This window comes from Aethalodelphis obliquidens, unplaced genomic scaffold (genome assembly GCF_003676395.1).
Source record: "Aethalodelphis obliquidens isolate GAN/ISIS:26980383/991018 unplaced genomic scaffold, ASM367639v1 scaffold26, whole genome shotgun sequence".
Lineage (NCBI taxonomy): Eukaryota > Metazoa > Chordata > Mammalia > Artiodactyla > Delphinidae > Aethalodelphis > Aethalodelphis obliquidens.
In genome coordinates this window covers 10,711,481-10,734,368 of record NW_020837970.1, presented here as the reverse complement: position 1 = coordinate 10,734,368, position 22,888 = coordinate 10,711,481, and the positions used below count along the sequence as shown (strand labels likewise).

At 37.4% G+C, this 22,888-nt stretch overlaps 1 protein-coding gene across 4 annotated transcripts in view; it reads left to right on the top strand.

Annotated features, from left to right (window-relative positions):
* Window positions 1-22,888, top strand: part of HERC1 (HECT and RLD domain containing E3 ubiquitin protein ligase family member 1) — a 215,740-nt gene that overhangs the window by 131,721 nt on the left and 61,131 nt on the right. For all 4 annotated transcript variants that reach the window (XM_027123253.1, XM_027123252.1, XM_027123251.1 and 1 more), the window contains 8 exons: window positions 2,776-3,015; window positions 3,406-3,489; window positions 5,291-5,811; window positions 7,869-8,644; window positions 10,450-10,648; window positions 12,774-12,934; window positions 19,765-19,881; window positions 22,216-22,447. In XM_027123253.1, the coding sequence (XP_026979054.1) occupies window positions 2,776-3,015; window positions 3,406-3,489; window positions 5,291-5,811; window positions 7,869-8,644; window positions 10,450-10,648; window positions 12,774-12,934; window positions 19,765-19,881; window positions 22,216-22,447 (2,330 nt within the window). The remainder of the gene's footprint in view (window positions 1-2,775; window positions 3,016-3,405; window positions 3,490-5,290; window positions 5,812-7,868; window positions 8,645-10,449; window positions 10,649-12,773; window positions 12,935-19,764; window positions 19,882-22,215; window positions 22,448-22,888) is intronic.

Sequence of the window (22,888 nt, the reverse complement as noted above, 5' to 3'; positions counted from 1 at the left end):
AACTACGACTAGTCCAAAAAGCTGAACATAATAAGTTAGCAGCAGTGAGACCTCCCCAAGAAGAGGTCAAGAGTCCAGTCTGTTATAAGAGTGGACATAGAGGTCATGCACCCTTGGGTATGCCCTCCTCCAACTTTCAGCTTTCGGTAAGAATCAAAGTTAGGAATGTAATCAGTTTCTATGTCAGAAATAAAAAGCCAATCAGCAGCTCAAATTAGATGGCTATCAAAAGAACAGGCCCTTTCCCAGGGGCGTGTATAAGAGACCTGGACAGTACAGCTAGAATCCATGTAGTTTTCAGTTTATGGCTGCACCAACTAAATCTTCACCAGCCCCCCGTCTGGTTTTTGTTCATTAGGCTGGTGCCTGATTTTAGTTGAACACAGCTCATGTTGGGTTGAAACAGCCCATAGCAGACAGTATGAGGTTTTAACTTAGAGGCAGGTCCAGGCAGTTGGAAGTTGTGAATTGAGGATTCTATAAAATTGGCAACTTTTGGGGGCAGCAATAAAGCCTAAATGCTGTAGGATCAGACAGCTGCATTTTAAGTCTAAGTGACGAGCAAGGCTTTCCTAAGCTCTTTTTGCCTTCTCAATCTTAGAGTACAAATTTACCCACTCAAAAATATGCATTTCAGGCTAGAAAATCATCAGCCTGTAAGGGTCAGACATCTGATTTTATAAGAACTAATTGGCAACTAACAACTGCTTTTTAAAACTCTCAAAGTATATTTCTATGTGGAGAGTGCCACTCCTTTATTTTGTCTCCCTTTTTTTCTAGCAGTTCTAATAGGCAAAAAACATAACAAAAAATCATCAGTTATGGAGGCTTGTTTTGTTTCCAGTACTCAAAGAATTTAAGTTCCGATCTACTCACCTGGGGCAAAAAGCGAGGACGTTGTATCCCACTGACTTTTCCTTCGCAGCTTTTACTTATTAGGATGATCTCTTAGTATTTATGAAGTTACAAGCATATAACGTCTTACATCATTTTTTATCATACATCTAGATGCAGTAGCCACAAAGTGAAGCTGTTGTATAAAATTTACTTTTCCCTTTTCTCTCAGATCTCAAGTTTACTCGGACCCCTAGCAGTAAATTTAGCATTTTTAGGGTTAATTGGTTGGGCCAGGGCACTGGTACAGCAGTGACAGCATCTAGGCTAAAGAAAATCGCTGGAGTCTTTTCTTTTCTTCTTTTCTCTCTCTCCCTTTCTCCCTTTCTCCATTTCTCCCTCTCTTTCATCTATTTAAAGTTTTACTCCAGCCCTGGGAACTGATTTAAATAACCTTTTCTCCTCTCACTTGGAGGAAAGAGCAACACATACTTCTAATACTTTTGGTCTACCCCCAAACTCATCTTCAGGAATTTTTGAACTTTTCCCCCTCCCACCTGGACAAGAGAGCAAGCTGCAAGCTAATGTTTATGCTTTGGCCCGTCCAAAGCCCATGTGTGAGAATGCTTGGGCTCTCTTTCTCCTCCCACCTAGAGGAGAGAACAGCACAAATTTTCTTCTGGCTGCTCTTTCCCCCTCACTTTAGCTTACAGGGCCAAAAGCAGCCAGGGGACCCAGTGAGCCAACCCTCCTGGGGTTGGATCTATTAGTTTTGAATTCCATAGGTAACTTTTACCTCTCACAACAGATGGCCACTCACCTGCTGCTTCATAACACGTGTAACCCCATAGCCACTAGAGTTTTGTCTTTCCCCAGTTCTGTCTCTCTCTCTTTTTCCCAAATATATAATTATATTTTAATGACTTAGAGTTGTTCTAGTGGAGCTCACGTTGCCGCCATTTTGTCAGAGGTCCTGAAGGTGACCCCTATGTTCAAAGATTTGATAGAAGGACTCGTAGGACTCAGTATTATCATTGTACTCATGATGACTGAGGTTTATTATAACAAGGTAGTAAGGATACATAACTGGATAATAAGGAGAAAAGACACAGGTGACATCTGGAGGAATCCACGTGGAGGCTTCCTTATGTTCTCTCCCTCCCATGAAGGGTCACAGGGACTGCAGTCTTGTCCCAGCAAGAAAATGCAGCAACATGTGTGTGATGTTTTAGGGAACCCCCTTAGAGACTTAGTTCCCAAGATTTTTACTGGAGACTGATCATGAAGGTATCCTCTGCCTGGCATGTACCAAAACTCCAGCTCCCAAAAGGAAAGTTCGTGTTCAGTGTAAACCACATTGTTTGTTCAAACATTCTTGTCCTGGTGAGCCACCCGAATCATTTTGGGTAAGTTTTCTAACGGTGTAGGAAACTGTGTACAAGTCGAATTCCCAGTTACTAGCCAAGGACCAGTGTTACAAGCATGCCTTTTTAAAGACAGCAGTCTCAGGCCTGCTGTATTAAGTCTTTTCTGCACAGAAGTATACACAAGAGAGTAGTTAGAAAATTTGTATAAAGAATTGAAGCTTTCCATTAATAATTTTCTGGACTGGATGTACTTCCTCAGCTTCATAATTGAGATGTAAGTTAAAATTGTTTATTTTAAATAAATACTCAAAGGTTATTCTAAATGTTCTACAAGATAAAGATTAAATCTGTCTTAAAATCTTTACAAAATCATGAAATGTCTTAAAATCTTTACAAAATCATGAAATTATTTCATTTGTATGTTATTTTCACTTAAGCTGAAAATATGTTTATTTATATTCTCATAAATGCATAAATATTATTTACAAACATATTCCCCAGTATGGCTTTATACAGTTAATAGTATATAAACAAGTTTTTTGAATATTAGTGAACATTACCACTTTCATTTTAGTTTTACATTGTGAAGGAAAACAGAGGTAATGAAGGCACCTGTGTTGGAGTTTCTCGCTGGCCAGTACATGACTTTAACCACCGTACTACCTCGGATATGTGGCTCTATCGGGCCTACAGTGGTAACCTCTATCACAATGGAGAACAGACTCTGACATTGTCCAGCTTTACTCAAGGAGATTTCATTACCTGTGTGTTAGACATGGAAGCCAGGACCATTTCCTTTGGGAAAAATGGAGAGGTACTGAAACTCATTCAGAAGTATTGCATGTTTTCCTGTTTTTATGTATCCTCAGCTCAGTTATTCAGGTACTAGCTATTCAGTTTATAGATTATTTTCTCTTCTCTGCTTTTTCTCTAATACCTTTCTGTTCTTATAATATTTATCAGCACCAAAAAAAAAAAAAAGAAAGAAAGTAAAATCCCAGGAAGATTGTTGAAACAGAAGAACAAATTAAGGTCATTTATTATATGTGGAATTTCCTTAGCAAGGTTAGCAAGGTTAATTGAGATTTGGCTCTAGTAACTTACTCTGTCTCATAAGAGCTTTGAATCTTAATGTGTATTGGATATTATCAATTAAAAAAAAATTTTGTTTCCTTTTTTTCCCATCACTTCTGCCACACTATAGGAACCCAAATTAGCTTTTGAAGATGTGGATGCAGCAGAGTTGTACCCATGCGTAATGTTCTATAGTAGCAACCCAGGGGAAAAGGTAATGAAACCTCAAACCTTTATAATTAAGCATAAAGGATATTTGTTATTTTTTATTAATATTTGTTAACATCAGAGTTCACAGAAATAATAAGCTATTTCTGCCATTAAAAGTACTTGCTCAGGTAATTTACTCTTCCAGATGAAGGTTAGATTACTTTTAGAAGTTGCCTTTGCTCTTTATTAAGGCACTATTTGATATTCTGGTAATTTGAATATAGTGAGTCAACTTTCAAACATATGTGCAATTATAGGAATTATAGGAAATAGTTTAGGGATAATCTGGTTTATTGGCAGTTGTGCATATGAGAGAGAAATCTAAAAATAATCTTCATTGTAATCAGATACCATTAGGTGAATAATGGAGGTTTCAGTTATGATGGGGAAGCTGCCTTTCATTCATTCAGCTGAGAAGGTTCTCAGACCTTGTAGATGGTGTAAATTTGAACCTTAAACCTTCAGGAGGACAGTATTAAAGAGATAACCCTCTCATTAAAAACTTTTTTTTCTCCTCGTGTAAAACCCAGTTAGAGAGAAACTTCTTTGTGGTCTCCCTGTGGGTTGATCTGTTTTCTACCCCATCCTTTTACTTGAGGATATAACGTCAAGTAAAAGTAGCCTAGGTCTGGTCTCCGGAATTTCTAGTTAATTTTTAGTAGAAAGTTTTCAAGCCATCTCATATATAATGTGTCTATAATGGAAGTGCTAGATTTGGTAAACTCAAACCATGAAAGTTACCATTTATTCTGGGCTTTTAATATATTTTTAAAATTTTCAAGGAGGTATAATTTCAAGCTAGCCATTCATGAGAGAGGGGAACTGCTTCTTGAACCAGGTCGTCAACAAAACTGAACTGGAAATGAAATAAAGAGGCAACCCAGTACCTGCTTTTATCCCTTTCCCTGATGATATTCTTGCAGCCCAGAATAGGTACTGGTACGTTCTGGTTAGAATGATGGCCTATTGCTCCCTAACATTTGTGAACCTTGAAGGAATTAATTTAACCATAGGCTTTGTATCAATCACTTTATTCTACCCAGAAGCCTTTTCTGACTTCAGAATCTGATAAAAAACAATACTAATAATAGTTAACATTTTTTGAACATTTACTGGGTGTCTGGCACTGTACTGATAAGCACTTTATGTGCATAGTCTAATTTAATCTTTAATATAGTAAGAGATAGATACTGTTATTAGTGCCGATTTTTTTTCAGTTGAAAAAGCTGAGGTTAGTGAAATTAAATGATTTCCAAAAATTACACACAGAATTAAGATTTTAACCCAAGTCTTGCTCTTCTTTCAGCCTCTATGTCTTATTTGAAATGCGTGTCCAGATTGGGAATATACCAATTTTCTAGCCTTGTGATTTTATCTTTGTGCCCCTGGAACAATATAAGATGGTCCCAGGACTCGTTATTATTCTGGCGTCTTGAGGACTAGAGTGGATAGATCCTCAAGACTTTTCCGGGGGGTGGGGGTTGGTGCTAAATGGAGTCAGTCACATACACCTTGGTCTATATCTATCTTTTGGGTGGCCACAACAGCACTCCTGCTCACAGACTGCACGCAGTTTAAATGACAGGGTAGCTTATTTCACAGGACCATACTGCTACTAACTTCAGTAGAACTGTAATATTTGTTCACTCCTTATTGGGGGCCAATAGTATAATACACATGTATCAGGAGACCAAGTACTAGTTCCACATGGGATTCATGTGCTAGAATTTATAGTTTTATAATTTACAGAATTAATAGTTTAGGAGAACTATTAATAATCACACATTTGCTACCCTCCTTTATAGGTGAAAATTTGTGATATGCAGATGCGTGGCACACCACGAGACTTACTTCCAGGAGATCCCATTTGTAGTCCAGTAGCAGCAGTGCTGGCAGAGGCCACCATTCAGCTTATTCGTATCCTTCATCGAACAGACCGTTGGACTTACTGCATTAACAAAAAAATGATGGAAAGGCTACACAAAATTAAGATATGTATTAAAGATTCAGGTCAGAAGCTAAAGAAAAGCCGCTCGGTTCAAAGCCGAGAGGAAAATGAAATGAGAGAGGAGAAGGAGAGCAAAGAGGAAGAGAAAGGTAAACACAATAGACATGGCCTTGCTGACCTGTCAGAGCTGCAGCTGAGGACCCTTTGCATAGAGGTGTGGCCCGTGCTGGCAGTGATAGGAGGAGTTGATGCTGGTCTTAGAGTTGGAGGTCGGTGTGTTCACAAGCAAACTGGGCGCCATGCCACACTGCTGGGAGTGGTCAAGGAGGGCAGCACGTCTGCCAAAGTCCAATGGGATGAAGCAGAAATTACCATCAGGTATGATTTGTTGAGTTACACTTTCAGCAAATGAGTATTTATTGGTGAAATGGGCCATTGCCTATGGACAGTGAGTAATTATGTATTTTAGGTGAGCTGCCAATTAACTTTTTAAAATAATTTTTTTCATACATCTGGGTATGAGTACTGTGATTTCATAAAGGAATATTTCCCAGACTTGTGTTCCTTGGAATACTAGTGGCTTGTAAAATATATAGTTTTTATTTTGTTTTGTGAAGAAATGGTAAGCTCACTAGTTTAGGTGTAACTGGGATCCTTCTTTCTATTTTTCATTTGGCTTCCTCCTTTTTAATCATTTCCATTACACATTGGGACAGAAAAAAGCCAGTCAGCAGATCTGTCAGTTACATTTTATGTAGGAGGGCTTTGAATGTACAATGGGAACATTTGAGTGACTAAAATTAGGTTTTGGATTATCTGTGATTTTTAAGTATTCTTGCCTTTTTTTAAGCATATATTTCTATACCCTTAGTGTGTAACATGTTGGATGGGTATGAAAATTACATTTATTTGGCACAAACTGTGTGCTTAAAAGCATTTAGATGTGTTTGCAATCAGATAGGATTTGTGTGAAATAGAAACTTCATATGTTTAAAAGGAAGTATGTCAAGTATCTCAGTCGATAAGGGGACTCACTCATCTAATGACTGTACAGAATTATATCATTTGAAAACATGGATTTATTGATGATACTATGTAACTGTTCATTATATTGCTTAAAGTGATTCCATTGTTAATATGACATGGGACAGTATCAAAAACAGTGGTTTGGGCTTCCCTGGTGGCACAGTGGCTGAGAGTCCGCCTGCCGATGCAGGGGACACGGGTTCATGCCCCGGTCCAGGAAGATCCCACATGCTGCAGAGCGGCTAGGCCCGTGAGCCATGGCCGCTGAGCCTGTGCGTCCGGAGCCTGTGCTCCGCAACCGGAGAGGCCACAACAGTGAGAGGCCCGCGTACTGCAAAAAAAAAAAAAAACACCAAAAAAACAAAACAGTGGTTCTTCAGTATTTTTTGGAGGTGGTACTGTTTTAGAATCTAATGATAGCTATGGACCCTCTCAGCTGAAAAATAACCATACATGAAGTTTACACACAATTTCAGGAGTTAATGGACTTCAAGCTAAGAAAGCAATGAAAATTTTACTTGTGAAAGTATCTGCCTTTTCTTTTATTCTTTGACTTGTTTCGGAAAGGATTTATGATGCCTAATACGATATAGCAAAGTAATTAAATTAAAACCAACAAGAAAAATGACACAAAGGGAAAACAAGATTTGAAAAGTTAAGCTAGAACCAAGATTTCGGTTAATAGAACAAATGTATGCCACCAAACTTTGTATACTTGCTAAAGCTTTCTGTTCAAATTTGTTTAATTATAACATGTTTAAACTTATGGAAATTCTTGATGAATATCAGGAAACACGTGATCATGTTTTTGCTTAAACTAAATTAGAAGCATTTATTGAAGACTACAAAGTAATTTTTTGGAATGAAACAAAGTCTTATCTGGAACAGGTTATAAATGGCCGTTACCCATATAATAAAGTAGATTTATTATGCAAACTTTCCAAATAGCTTACATCAGGGAGCGGCATACTACACCTGGCCCGGCTCCTCTTTTTGTAAATAAAGTTACATAGCCACACACATTCATTCAGGTTTATCAGTGGCTGCGCTCACACTATGATGGCAGGGTTGAAAGGTTGCAACAGAGACTATGTGGCTTCCAAGTCCTAAAATATTTACTGTTCGGCTCTTTACAGAAAATTTGCCAGTTCCTGGCTTATATTATATAATAATGAATATTCTTGTTTGAAAGCACATGAACATCTCATTGCTTTTGCGTTTAACATCACATCTCCCCATTTTCTCATAGTAGATTCATTTTTCTGTTTGTAATGAGTTCTCTAGTTTGTGCAAATTATTCTCTGTACTGTGTACATGATACATCGTATTTTGTCTACATTATTTTCTGTACCTTCCTCTTGTCTATCCCTCACTTGCTTCTTCCTGTGTCATTCTGATCTTTATTAAAGCTTCCCAACTTTTTGGTCGCCTAGTGATACTCCATTGTATAATCTGGAACCCTGTGAACCGCTTCCTTTTGACGTGGCACGATTTCGAGGCCTGACGGCTTCTGTGTTGCTGGACCTCACATATCTGACTGGCATTCACGAAGACATGGGCAAACAGAGCACCAAGCGACATGAAAAGAAACACCGACATGAGTCTGAGGAGAAAGGGGATGTTGAGCAGAAAATTGAGAGTGAATCTGCTTTAGATACACGAACAGGCTTAACATCTGATGATGTTAAAAGTCAGGGTACCACAAGCTCCAAATCAGAAAACGAAATAGCTTCATTTTCTTTAGATTCAACAGTGCCAGGTGTGGAATCCCAACATCAAATAACAGAAGGAAAAAGAAAAAATCACGAACACATATCCAAAAACCATGACATAGCCCAGTCAGAAATCAGAGCAGTCCAGCTGTCCTATCTCTACCTCGGTGCTATGAAATCACTTAGTGCTCTTCTTGGCTGTAGTAAATATGCGGAACTGTTGCTGATACCAAAAGTTCTGGCTGAAAATGGCCACAACTCAGACTGTGCGAGCTCTCCAGTTGTTCATGAAGATGTGGAGATGCGTGCAGCCCTTCAGTTCTTGATGCGCCACATGGTGAAACGAGCAGTTATGCGGTCACCCATAAAGAGAGCCCTGGGATTAGCAGATCTGGAACGAGCTCAAGCCATGATCTATAAGTTAGTGGTCCATGGCCTTTTGGAAGACCAGTTTGGGGGCAAAATTAAGCAAGGTAAGTTATCTGATTTTTTAAATTTGTGCTCCGTGCTATTGAAATTATTCATAATTGTGAGAAGTGATATATTGTATTAAAGACTTATAAGTTTTGTTTTGGTTTTTTTTGGCCAAAGCAATTTTCACATTTCCTTTGCAAGGAAAACAGTTCCTTTCTGTTCCTTTATATTAATAATCATCTGTCTACAGGCATACCTCATTTTATTGCGCTTCGCAGATACTGCATTTTTTACAAATTGAAGGTTTGTGGCAACCCTGGGTTAGGCACATCTTTCAGTGCCATTTTTCCAACAGCATTTGCTTGCTTTGTGTCTCTGTCACATTTTGGTAATTCCACAATATTTCAAACTTTTTCATCATTATTATGTTTCTTATGGTGATCAGTGATCTTTGATGTTGCTACTGTGACTTGCTGAAGGCTTAGATGATGGTTAGCATTCTTTAGCAATGAAGTATTTTTTAATTAAGATATGTACATTGGTTTTGGGGTTTTTTTTTAAGACATAATGCTGTTGCATACTTAACAGACTACAGTATAGTGTAAACATAACTTTTAGATGTACTGGGAAACCAAAAAGTCACTTTATTGCAGTATTCGCTTTATTGCAGTGATCTGGAACCAAACCCGCAATATCTCCGAGGTGTGCCTGTACCTATAATTTTCTATTTTAAACCTATGCAAGTATTAGAACTTAATAATTATTACATTTCATAAAACTGAAATTTAACTCATGCCACAGAAGGTACTCATGTATTTACTGATCTGATTCAATATATATATTATTCTGATAACTTCTCAGAGACATTTTAAAGGACTTTTTAAAGTACTACTTTCATAGACTATATATTGTGTGTAAAAAACCTTGTTTTATCTTTTATCCTCACCTTTGGGGATAATATGAATTCTGAGATAAAAATGAGGTTCATTCAGTAAACGTTTACTGAGTGCTTACAGTGTGCCAGGTACTATTCTAGATTTTGGGGAGTCAACAGTGAACAAAACAAAGTCACCTGCCTTCATGGTGCTTCCATTCTTTTTTTCTTCCTTCCCTTCCTCTTCCTCTTCTTTTACCTTTTCCCTTACTCCCCTTCTTCCTTTTTTAGCTTAGATAGTAAGTAGGAAGAGAGAGGTGTGTGGTGCATATAAATAAGAGTGTTAAGATCATGATTATGAAAAGTACTTCGTCATTTAGCAAGCCAAATAGAATTAGCTCTCTATTTGTAACAACTGCTATCTTGATTATGTTTATTTGTAGGCTCCCTTACCAGATAAGAAAAATTACAAATATTTGTAAGCCCTTAGACATTTTAACTTTTTTTTTTTTTTTAACTCTTGGGAGTAGTTTATTTTGTGAAGAACTGTCATTTTTAGAACATGGAGTTTCTGTTTAGGTTTTTATTATTCTTGTATTTACATATCTTCATCTTTGCTTGTTTAAAGACTAAAGATAGGCATGAAAATCAAAGTGCTAAGGAAACACAGTTTTAATGATCTTTAGAGAACCTCTGGTTAAATCTTAACAAACAAAAGTGAAACTTCTTTGTTTTTAAGAGCACCTTCTCTAAAATAAGAAATGAGTAATTACAAGGGCTTGTTACATTATTGTCTGCAGAGTCTATAACGAGTACAATAGTGAATACAGGATGTATATATATAAGAACATTTTTTTCTATAAATCTTTTGCAGAAATTGATACTTATGAAATTATTTAGAAGCTTTCCAAATTAAAAGTTTCCCATTCCCTCGTCACTTTTGAAAAAACAAATCCTTACTACTTTCTTAACCTTAATCTTGGTTTATAGAGATTGATCAACAAGCTGAAGAAAGTGACCAAGCCCAACAGGCACAGACGCCAGTTACCACTAGCCCATCAGCCTCGAGTACAACATCCTTTATGAGCAGCTCGCTGGAGGACACCACAACTGCCACCACTCCAGTCACTGACACAGAAACGGTGCCTGCATCTGAGTCCCCAGGAGTGATGCCACTTAGTCTTCTCAGGTAGGGATGTTGACTTTAATGTCTGCCATATTGATGCCTATGGTTCTAAACACACAGTTGTTCTCTTGTGAAGAATGTGTCCAACTAAGTCAAGGCATTCTAGAGCTAGAGGGAACCCAAGAGATCATATAGTCAAACTCATTTTACTGAAGTTGGAAGTGTCCCTCAGAAGTTTAATAACTTGCCCAAAGTCTCTCAGCCAGTTAGTGGTGGTCCCAGATTTAATCAGCAGTACCACTGACAATCAGGTACTGTAGTACTCTACCTTCTTATAATGATCTTTTTTTTTTTTGGCTGGGCTTTTGAATATTTTTTTTCCTCCAAAGGTAAATACTTATATTTTGAATATTAGAGCCTCAAGAAAGAGCTTACCTCCAGAAAAACGATTTTCTCTTCTTGATGTTTTCCTTTTAAGCATAATTCTTTAACTATACTTTTATTCTTTCTATAAGGTCAAACAAGTCTACTTTTCAAATGAAAGAGCATGTCTTACGATCTTCTTCCTCCAGCCCTATTTTAGTAGACTCATAAATTCCAAAGAATGCTTAAGTTTCTTTTTGCTTCAGTTTGCCAGATGTATACATAAAATAAAAACCTTTGAGTGAAAATCTTTAGGGAGAGACTTTTGTGAGCTCTCTTAACGAGGGCTTAAGTGAAATGAAGGGAAGCAGAATAGTCTCCCTTTTTCTTATTTCTTTCCCCCCTTCCCTTAATTGATAGGTCATTATTGTTTCCAGTGTGTAAACACATCTTAGAGGATAGGAGAGAGAGTGGCTATTATTGTAATGAGTCTAAAATCTTGGTGTGCACAAGAGCCACCTGGGAAGCTTTTTAAATGTCTGGGGCTGTATTCCCTAGCAAGTCGCATTCAGTAGGTCTGGTGTGGCACCTAGTTTGCATTTGAATTAAGTTTCTCCAGAGATTCTGGTGCAGTGAGTTTCAGCTCACACATTAAGAATTATTGCTCTGGTCTTAGACAGAAGGAGCGCTAATCCAAGTAGCTACCAGTGGCCGGTCCCCACACATCTGCCTCTTAGCTCTCTCACTTAAGTAACACAGTTCCAGGAAGTGCTTCTGTTCAAGAAAGGAGGAAGAGAAGAGTGATAGGATATTCTAATATGGTTTTTAATCCTTCTGGCAATTACAGAATTCAAGGCATCCACAGAGAATCAGTAACACTGTGACTCTTTGTTGCCTTTCAAACTCCATAGGCATGGAATTCAATGGTAAAATAATGCTCCCTTGCTCCCAGAGACATTCACCAGGCCTGTGACTCCTTCTTCCCTCTTAGTCTGCATTTCCCTGCTATTGGCTAGGACTGTAGTAGAGCTGCAGTTGTCTCTGCCTGGCTCAACATCATTTAATACAAGAAAAATCAGGGAACAACTGCCCCCTATGTGGATACCATCATATCACAGTTGCTTGACTGGGTTGACAGTGCTCTTTTGATGCTTAAAAAGTTACTAGTTCCGTTGGACAAATCTAAAGAGCAGTCACTCAGTGAGGATCTTCCTGGACTTATTTTTTAGCCAGTGTCTGCCTTTTCAGCGTGAGAGGGGCTGCTTCTCCTGTACCTTTACCCCTCTACACAGCTGACGTATCATTCATATGCTGTTTTTCATTTGTGTTGGGTGACTGGGCACTTATCTTTTCTTTCCGTAACTTACCTATAGACTCCCACTTTGAATCCATGTGAATAATTTCATGGCTATAGCGAATGTATGTATCTGAAGTAACTTATAATTTATCTATCTTTAAAAGTCTTCTTTATTCTCTAACTACTATATGCCTACCAAAATACCCCTGTCACCTTGGTATTATAGTAGAAGGAAAGCTGCATGAAGGCAGAGATCTTTTAAAAATCTATTTTGTTAATTGCTGTATTCCCCCCACCTGCTATGTTGCTTTCATTTTGCTGAACACATGAAAAGGTATTACTTTTATAGTAAAAGCATCCTATGAGGTAATGATTTTTAAAACTGTGGAGTCTCTCTTCCCTCTCCCCAATTAAACTATAGCTAACTTGTATAGTTTTCCAGGTCTCATATTCTTCTGTAAGAAGATTGCGATGTATACATTATTTTCTAATTGGATTTCTGTGCTAACCATTGTTGTTTTCTTAAAGGCAAATGTTCTCTAGTTACCCAACTACCACTGTACTTCCCACACGTCGTGCACAGACTCCTCCAATATCATCGTTACCAACCTCTCCTTCTGATGAAGTAGGAAGGAGGCAAAGCTTAACTTCTCCTGATTCCCAGTCAGCAAGGCCAGCTAACCGCACAGGTGCGTGTGCTATCATGCGCTATGACACCCAGACCTTGACATTCCATATGTGTGAGACTTTATTATGTGGGCATTGTGTTTTGTCTTCACTGAAGGTAGAACAGTGATTTTAATTAAGGGGGATCTGCCCCATCAAACTGAGCTGTCTTCTCTCTTTTGAAGCTGTAGATTGAATTATGGCTATTTAAGAGAGAAATAATGTACTGTACATCAGTCATATTAGACCTTTCTTCTTTTCTAATATAGGCATTTTTAATGCTGTTAATTTCCCTCTAAGCACTGATGTTGCTGCAATCCAAACATTTTGAAATGCTGTGTTTTCATTTTCATTCAGTTTAAAGTACTTTCTAGTTTACCATTGATATCTTCTTTTTTTTTTTTTTTTGCGGTATGTGGGCCTCTCACTGTTGTGGCCTCTCCCGTTGCAGAGCGCAGGCTCAGTGGCCATGGCTCACGGGCCCAGCCGCTCCGCGGCATGTGGGATCTTCCCGGACCGGGGCACGAACCCGTGTCCCCTGCATCGGCAGGCGGACTCTCAACCACTGCGCCACCAGGGAAGCCCCTGATATCTTCTTTGACATATGGGTTATTTGGAAGTATGTTATTTCGCTTCCTAATACTAGGGGATTTTCCAGGTATCTTTGTATTGTTGATTTCTAATTTAATTTCATTTTCATCAAAGAACATATCTTGTATAATTTGAATTATTTTATTTTATTTTTATTTATTTATTTTTTGGTGGTAGATATTTAACTTTATTAGAAACTGCCTATAGTTTCGCATAGTGCTTGTACCATTTTCTAATTGCTTCTTAGACTCTCAATCAGTCCTATTTTTTTGCCTCACTTTTGTTTCCAGAAGTATCTGCTACCACCCATTTCTGAACATTTTGAGATTCTGAGGAATAAGTTCTGTTGTTTTGACTTTCCTCATTGCTGTTGGAGGATTCAGTTTTCTCAGGACCACTGAGGCAATTTATGTTTGCCCATTGGCTTTCTAACTTCTAAAATTTTATTGCAGTTTTCCTGTTCTCTCAGTCCTTATGGATTTCTGCATTTAAAATATTTCCTTTACTGCCATTTTAATGGGTTTTCAGGAATCAGTAGAACTAAATGCTTATGTTCAATTCACTATTTTAAGCTTATTCATTTAAAAAAATGTTTATTGGAGTATAGTTGATTTACCACGTTGTGTTAGTTTCAGATGTACAGCAAAGCGAACCAGTTATACATATACATATATCCACTCTTTGTTAGATTCTTTTCCCATATAGGTCATTCAAGAGTATTGAGTAGAGTTCCCTGTGCTATAGAGTAGCTTCTTATTAGTTATCTGTTTTACATATAGTAGTGTTTATATGTCAATCCCAATCTCTCACTTTATCCCTTTTCCCCTTTTCCCCCCTGGTAACCATAAGTTTGTTTTCTACATCTGTGACTCTATTTCTGAAACTTATTTTATGGCGCAGAATATGGTCTGTTTTTTGTTTTTTTTTTGCGGTACGTGGTCCTGTCACTCTTGTGGCCTCTCCTGTTGCGGAGCACAGGCTCCGGACACGCAGGCTCCGCGGCCATGGCTCACGGGCCTAGCTGCTCCGCGGCATGTGGGATCCTCCCGGACCAGGGCACGAACCTGTGTCCCCTGCATCAGCAGGCGGACTCAACCACTGTGCCACCAGGGAAGCCCTATGGTCTGTTTTTATAACTGTTCCATTTACACTTGGAAAAAATGTGTATGTGCTACTGTTGAGTGGTATGTTCTAGAAATTGTTGATTAGGTCAAGTTGATTGATAGTGTTGTCCAAGTCTTCTTTATCCTTACTTATTTTTCATTTACCTATTCTATCAATTATTGTGGGAGTGGTGTTGAAATCTCTAACTATAATTGTGGATTTGTCTATTTCCCTTTCATTTATTAGTTTTTGTTTCATGTACTTTAAAGCTCTGTTTTTAGGTCCATAGACATTTAGGATTCTTATATCTTCTTAATGAACTGACCTCTTTATTGTTATGAAATGACTCTCTTTATCTGTGTTAATACTGTTTGCCCTTAAATCTGCTTTATCTGGTATAAATGTAGCCACTTCTGAATTCTTTATTATTTATTATTATTATTTATATATAATCATATATCTTCTCCCATCATTTTACCTTTAACTTATTTGGGTCTTTGTTAAAGTAGATTTCTTAAAGGTAGCCTATAGTTGGGTCCAGCTTTCAAAATTCAGCCTTAAGTTCTCTACCTTTTAATTGGGATGTTTAGACCATTTACCTTTACTGTGATTATTGTTATTAGCTGGGTTTAAATCTACCATCTTTTTTTTCATCTCATCAGTTCTTTGTTTCCTTTTTTCTCTTTTTCTATCTCCTTTGAATTAAATGAGTATTTTTAAAATTCCATTTTATCTCCTTTGTTGGCTTATTAGCTATACTTGCTGTTGTGTTTTTAGAGATTACTTTCAGGTTTATAGTATGCATTCTTAATTATCACAGTCTACTTTCAAGTAATGTTATACCACTTCATGTATAATAAAAGAATCTAACAATAGTATGCTTTCATTTCCCCTTTTGCAGCCTTTTTACTTTTGTTATTATAAATTTAACTTCTATGAATCTTATAAAGCCCCATAATACATTATTATTTTTGCTGTGTATAGCCAATTATCTTTTAAAGATATTTTAAAAAACTAAAGTATGTATTTTTTATTTACTCACATATTTTCTAGTTCTGAGATTCTTTATTCTTTTATGTATATCAGTATTTGCATCTGGTATCATTTCCTTCTGCTTTAAAGACTTCCTTTAACATTTCTTGTAGTGATCTGCTAGTGATGAATTCTTTTGGCTCTTATATGTCCAAAAGAGTCTATTTCACCTTAATTTTTTGAAAAAATATTTTCACTGGGAATAGAATTCTATATTGACAGTTGTTGTTTCTTTTTCTTCAGTACTTGAAGGTGTTGCTCTACTGTCGTCTGATTTGCATTGTTTCCAGTGATAAGTCTTCTGTCTTTCTAATGTTGATGTAATATGCCTTTTTCTCTGGCTGCTTTTAAGATTTTTCTTTTTATCACTGGGCTTAAGCAATTTGATTGTGATCTGCCCTGGTGTAGTTTTTTTCATGTTTCTTGTGCTTGGGGTTTATTGAGGTTTTTGGATATGTGGGTTTAAAGTTGTCCATTAAATTTGGAAATTTTTAATTCATTATTTTTTTCAGATTTTTTTCTGTTCCACTACTCCTCCATTTCAGTGTCTCCAGTTACATGTATGTTAAGCCACTTGCAGTTATCCCACAGATCACAATCACTGATACTCTGCTCTGTTTTTGTTTTCAATTCTTTTTCCTGTCTGTGTTTGATTTTGGATAATTTTTACTGTTGTGCCTTCTGGTCCCTAGTATTTTCTTCTGCAGTGTCTAATCTGCTCTTAATCCCATCCAGTGTGTTTCCCTTCAGATATTGTAGTTTTCTAGAAGTTCTCTATATGTCTTTTTTTTTAAATCTCCCATGTCTTCTTTAACATACTCAGTCTTTCCTCTACCTTACAGAATACATGGAATAACAGTTCTCATTATTAAAACAGTTATATTCTGTGAACACAGAATTAGTGAAAACTGAACCATTGTTCCCTAGGGAAAATACAGGGCTAGGTTTCTGTGAGCTTCTGGTCACACTTTGTCAACTGATCAATATATAACCTTATTTTATGTGTGTTTCAATTTAAAGACACCATATTTAATATGTGTTGTTGATTCATTAGCATTGAACTCATGGCCAGCAACACTATTAACTCATGCCTGCATGAAGCTTAACACTTATATTTTCTCCGTAAGGCACGTTTTAGCCTTCTTGCACTTAGGAACACTAGACAGCATTTCAGCACTATACTTGGGGGCCATTTTAAACAATGAAATCACCAACAAAAAGCGCAAAAAATGCAAAAGAAGTAACACTAAATAGCATGAAAGGACACTTGTTATAGTCTGAGAGCTGAAAGAAGAATACAGAACATCACCTTGTTTGACCTCAGCTGGGAACAAATGCATCAGAAGACTGAATTTTTTGGTCACCTTGTGCATGTGAATATGTGAAAGTGCCATGAGTATTGATTTTGGAGTTACAAATTAACTTAAAGGAATAGATTAATTGGCAGATAGGGAATCCACAATTAACGAGAACCAAGTGTATTTATAGTATCTGTTTTAATGTCTGTGGTACTTAACTTATCAATTATTTCTAGATCTGTTTCTATTAATTTTTCTCCTCATCTTAAATTGTGTTTTCTTGTTTCTTTGCACGTTTGGTAATTTTTCATTGGGTACCAGACATTGTGAATTTTACCTAGTTGGGTGCTGGATATTTTGTATTTCGTTAATTGTATTATACTTAAACTTTGTTCTAGAATTCAGTTAAGTAACTTGAAAACAATTTGATTCTTTCAAGGCTTCCTTTTAAGCTTTGTTAGGTGGGACCAGGACAGCCTTTAGTTTGTTTAGTATTCTATCTAATACCTTATGCATTACAAAGTTTTTTCATTCTGGCTTGTTGTAACACAAACTTCCCAACCCTTTGTGAGCTCTAAGGATTGTTCTGCCTGCTACTTCTTGGTGATTCTTTCCCTAGCTTTGGATAGTTGCTCTATTAGCATCAGCTGAGGACTTGAGGGGCAGAGGACCCTCTGCACATTTCTGGAGTTCTCTATCTATGTAGCTGTCCTCTTTCCATACAGATCTCCCCTTTCTGGATTCTGCCCTGTGAATTCTAGCCACTTTTGAACTCTCTACTCTGTCTCCGCCATTCAGAGAGACCATTGAGTTTGGCTTGAATTTATCCTCCTTGACCTGCAGTTTGGGAAATTCTTTCCAGGCAGTAAGCTAAGGCAGTTGTACACCTTGCCTCATTTGATTCTCTTCTCTCAGGGATCACCGTCCTACACTACCTGTTGTCCAATATCTGCAGACTGTTGTTTGATAATTTTTGTCTGTTTTTTTAGTTGTTTAAGGTGAGGGTAAATCTAGTCTCTGTTACTCTACCGTGGGAAGGAGAAGTCCATCAGATATAGCAGGGCTATCACCACTGTAGCAGTAATGACATTTTTTTAAGCAAAAATGAGAGTTATAGTCTTCCCTCCCTCCATCCTTCCCTCTTTCCCTCCTTCCCTTCTTCCTTACTAATTCAATTTGAAAGCCATTAAGTGGGGCCAAGCTAGGGAGGCACTCATGCCAGCAGAGTATGGGAGGTGCGTGGCATGGTAGTCCAGTGTGGGTTGTCAGAGCCAGATTGGGGTGAACAAAAACACCTCATGTGTGTGGGGAGTGGCCTGTTATAAGGTTTTGGAGTCCAAGTGGGGCAAAGAAGTGTCCATATGGCCTGGCACTAGGTGTCAGAACTATATAGAGTGAAGAGGGCCTCCACTGGCAGCTGTCCACTGAGAGGGCCTTGGGACAGTGATGCTTCAGTAGCAGTACACACACCTAGTGCCAAGATCCTATCTTTTAAATACCACTCTCTACTAGAAGGAACCTTGATCTTCTGAGAGAGAAATGGCTGATTTCAGGTCTCAGTATGAGATGAGCCTAGAATAGCTTGTGCCATAAAGTGACAAAGTACTCAGAGAATGATGGGCACAGGCTGGAAGGATATAGAAATCAGAGTGAAGGGGCATCCACTGGCCAAATCTGGGAGATTTGGGGCATAAAAATAAATAATAATTACAATAACAGATAATAACTCATGAATGCAATGAGAATCCATAACCCTATACTGATGGAGAAAGGAGAAGCTTTGCTTTAGAGTGGAATACCAACTGATGAATCTGAAAGCAATGGTGGACTTAAAAAAAACCATCATTTTGTCAACCATTGTAATGATAATTAATTCAGCCAGTAAGCATAAATGGATGCAAAGTTAAACTGATGAAGAATGAGATATTTACCTATTCTCATAGTGTTTTCCCACAAATACTTATTAATTACAAAGAAAATTAAAAAAAGAGTACCTTTACAGTGGAGAAACCTGGCAGATACCAGCTTCACTCAAGTGATCAAAGTTAACATCATCAAGTTAACCTTGTCAGACCCATCATAATGGGACAACATGAAATCATGAACCATCTAATAGAATGCAGTAATAAGAGGGCAACATCAGTTTTGTGCTTCTCCTGCCAAAATGCACAACCTGAGTCTAATCATGAGGAAACGGCAGACATCAGATTGAGGGACTTTCTACCCTATAACTGGCCCGGAATCTTCAAAGTATCAAAGTGAAGGAGACTGAAGAGACATGAAAATTAAATGTAAAGATGATCCTGGATTGGATCCTTTGCTGTAAAGAACATTATCAGGACTTTCCTTGCAACTAGAATGGAATCTGGATTAGATGATAATTGTTAATTTCCTGACTTTGATATAGTTGCCTTGTGGTTATACAGGAGAATGTTGTTATTTGTAAGAGTAATATATTAATGTATTCAGGGAAGATGGAGCGTTATGTCTGCTACTTAACTCTCCAGTGGTTCAAGAATTCTTTGTACTATTCTTACAAATTTTTGTAAAGCTTGAAATTTTTTGTCAGTAGGAAACTATTTTTAAAAAAGAAAACATTAAACATTTTTTTCAGTAGGTTTGTTTCATAATAGCTAGTTTATCTTTAAGAAAAACCTTTAAAAGCTATATCAGATTTAATCATATTTAGTTACTAGAGAATTCTTAGTAGAGTAACATTTCATTATATTTGGACACTATTAAGAAAATTGGGAATTATGGTTACTATAAGAATACTTTTTATTCATGGCATATAGTGATATTTAGGACTTCTCTTTCTTTTGTCTCAGCCTTGTCAGACCCAAGCAGTAGACTTTCAACTTCTCCTCCTCCTCCAGCAATTGCAGTACCCTTGTTGGAAATGGGGTTCTCTCTCCGGCAGATTGCAAAAGCCATGGAAGCCACAGGTAGTATAATTTTTTTAATGTTTTTTTATTTGGAGTATAATTGCTTTACAATGTTGTGTTAGTTTCTGCTGTAGAGTGAAGTGAATCAGCTATATGTATACATGTGTCCCCTCCCTGCTGGACCTCCCCCCTCTCCCCATCCCACCCATCTAGGTCATCACGGAGCACCGAGCTGAGCTCCCTGTGCTGTACAGCAGGTTCCCACTAGCTATCTGTTTTATACATGGTAGTGTATTCATGTCAAACCTAATCTCCCAATTCATCTCACCCTCCTCTTCCCCGCTGTGTCCACATGTCCGTTCTCTACGTCTGTGTTTCTATTCCTGCCCTGCAAACAGGTTCATCTGTACCATTTTTCTAGATTCCACATATATGCATTAATATTTGATATTTGTTTTTCTCTTTCTGACTTACTTCACTCTGTATGACAGACTCTAGGTCCATCCACATCTCTACAAATGACCCAGTTTCATTTCTTTTTATGGCTGAGTAATATTTCTTTATATATATGTACCACATCTTCTTATCCATTCCTCTGTCAATGGACATTTAGGTTGCTTCCATGTCCTGGCTATTGTAAATAGTGCTGCAGTGAACATTGGGATACATGTGTCTTTTTGAATTACAGTTTTCTCAGGGTATATGCCCAGTAGTGAGATTGCTGGATCATATGGTAATTCTATTTTTAGTTTTTTAAGGAACCTCCATACTGTTCTCCATAGTGGCTGTATCAATTTACATTCCCACTAACAGTGCAGGAGGTTCCCTTTTCTCCACACCCTATCCAGCATTTATTGTTTGTAGACTTTTTGATGATGACCATTCTGACTGGTGTGAGGTGATACCTCACTGAAGTTTTGATTTGCATTTCTCTAATGATTAGTGATGTTGAGCATCTTTTCATGTGCCTCTTGGCCATCTGTATGTCTTCTTTGGTGAAATGTCTACTTAGGTCTTCCGCCCACTTTTTGATTGGGTTGTTTGTTTTTTTGATACTGAGCTGCATGAGCTGTTTGTATACTTTGGAGATGAATCCTTTGTCCGTTGCTTTATTTGCAAATATTTTCTCCCAACGTGTGGGTTGTCTTTTCATCTTGTTTATGGTTTCCTTTGCTGTGCAAAAGCTTTTAAGGTTCATTAGGTCCCATTTGCTTATTTTTGTTTTCATTTTCATTATGCTAGGAGGTGAGTCATAAAAGATCTTGATATGATTTATGTCAAAGAGTGTTTTTCCTATATTTTCCTCTAAGAGTTTTATCATGTCCAGTCCTACATTTAGGTCTTTAATCCATTTTGAATTTATTTTTGTATGTGATGTTAGGGAGTGTTCTAATTTCAGTCTTTCACAGGTAGTTGTCCAGTTTTCCCAGCACCATTTACTGAAGAGGCTGTCTTTTCTCCATTGTTTATTCTTGCCTCCTTTATCATAGATTAGGTGACCACAGGTGCATGGGTTTATCTCTGGGCTTTCTATCCTGTACCGTTGATCTAGATTTCTGTTTTTGTGCAAGTACCTTGCTGTCTTGATTACTGTAGCTTTGTAGTTGGGGAGCCTGATTCCTCCAGCTCAGTTTTCTTTCTCAAGATTGCTTTGGCTGTTCGGGGTCTTTTGTGTTTCCATACAAAGTGTGAAATTTTTTGTTCTAGTTCTGTGAAAAATGCCATTTGGTAATTTGATAGGGATTGCATTGAACCTGTAGATTGCTTTGGGTAGAATAGTCATTTTCACAATATTGATTCTTCCAATCCAGGAGCATGGTATATCTCTCCATCTGTTTGTGTCATCTTTAATTTCTTTCATCAGTGTCTTATAATTTTCTGCATACAGGTCTTTTTTTCTCCTTAGGTAGGTTTATTCCTAGATATTTTATTCTTTTTGTTGCAGTGGTAAATGGGAGTGTTTCCGTAATTTCTCTTTTTGGTCTTTCATTGTTAGTGTATAGGAATGCAAGAGATTTCTGTCCATTAATTTTGTATCTTGCAACCTTACCAAATTCATTGATTAGTTCTAGTAGTTTTCTGGTGGCATCTTTAGGATTTTCTATGTATAGTATGATGTCATCTGCAAACAGTGACCGTTTTACTTCTTCTTTTCCAATTTGTATTCCTTTTATTTTTCTTACTGTAACTTTTTATGTATCATTATATGCAGTTATGAGAAGCACCATCTTTATTAAAGGCAGTATGTTTTTTAAGAGGCCATAAAGGTTTGTAAGATTTTTAACGCAAGATTCAGTTACAGTGGCAACATAGCAGACAGTGTTAAACTGATAGCATGAATAACTAATTATTTTGCCCAAGGTCAGTATTAGACCTTTTTTTCCCCCTGTTCAGGTGCTCGAGGAGAGGCTGATGCCCAGAACATCACTGTCCTTGCCATGTGGATGATAGAGCACCCTGGGCATGAGGATGAGGAGGAGCCCCAGTCAGGCAGCACAGCCGACTCAAGGCACGGAGCCACAGTTGTAGGCAGTGGTGGGAAGTCAAACGATCCCTGCTATTTGCAGTCACCAGGAGACATACCATCAGCTGATGCTGCTGAAATGGAGGAAGGCTTTAGTGAAAGGTGAAATTCCAATTTCCATATTTCTGTTCCATGTGTTATAAATGGTACCCCAAGAACCCCATTATGTCCCTTCATAGATGCTTCTAATGGTATATAAGTTTGATAACTAGAGAGAGATGAAAAGGTAGACATTTCAGTTACAAGCTTATGTTTCTGTGAAGCACCCTTAACAGAATGACATGACAGGTTTTGACTTGAATGATGTTTTTATGAAAATAAGGAAATAATTTTAATATAAAATTGGTTAAAAGAAGAAACTAAAAATTAAAATAAGTTTATTCTGAAATAAAGTAAACATGCTGATAAAATAATTTTATCTTACATAAGAGATATAAACTAGAATGTTCATTTTAATATAAATTGACTTAAAGTAGTGCATTCAATAGAAATGGACTTTTAAATCTTTTCTGTCTCTTAATATGGGTTTATATTTTCATTTCT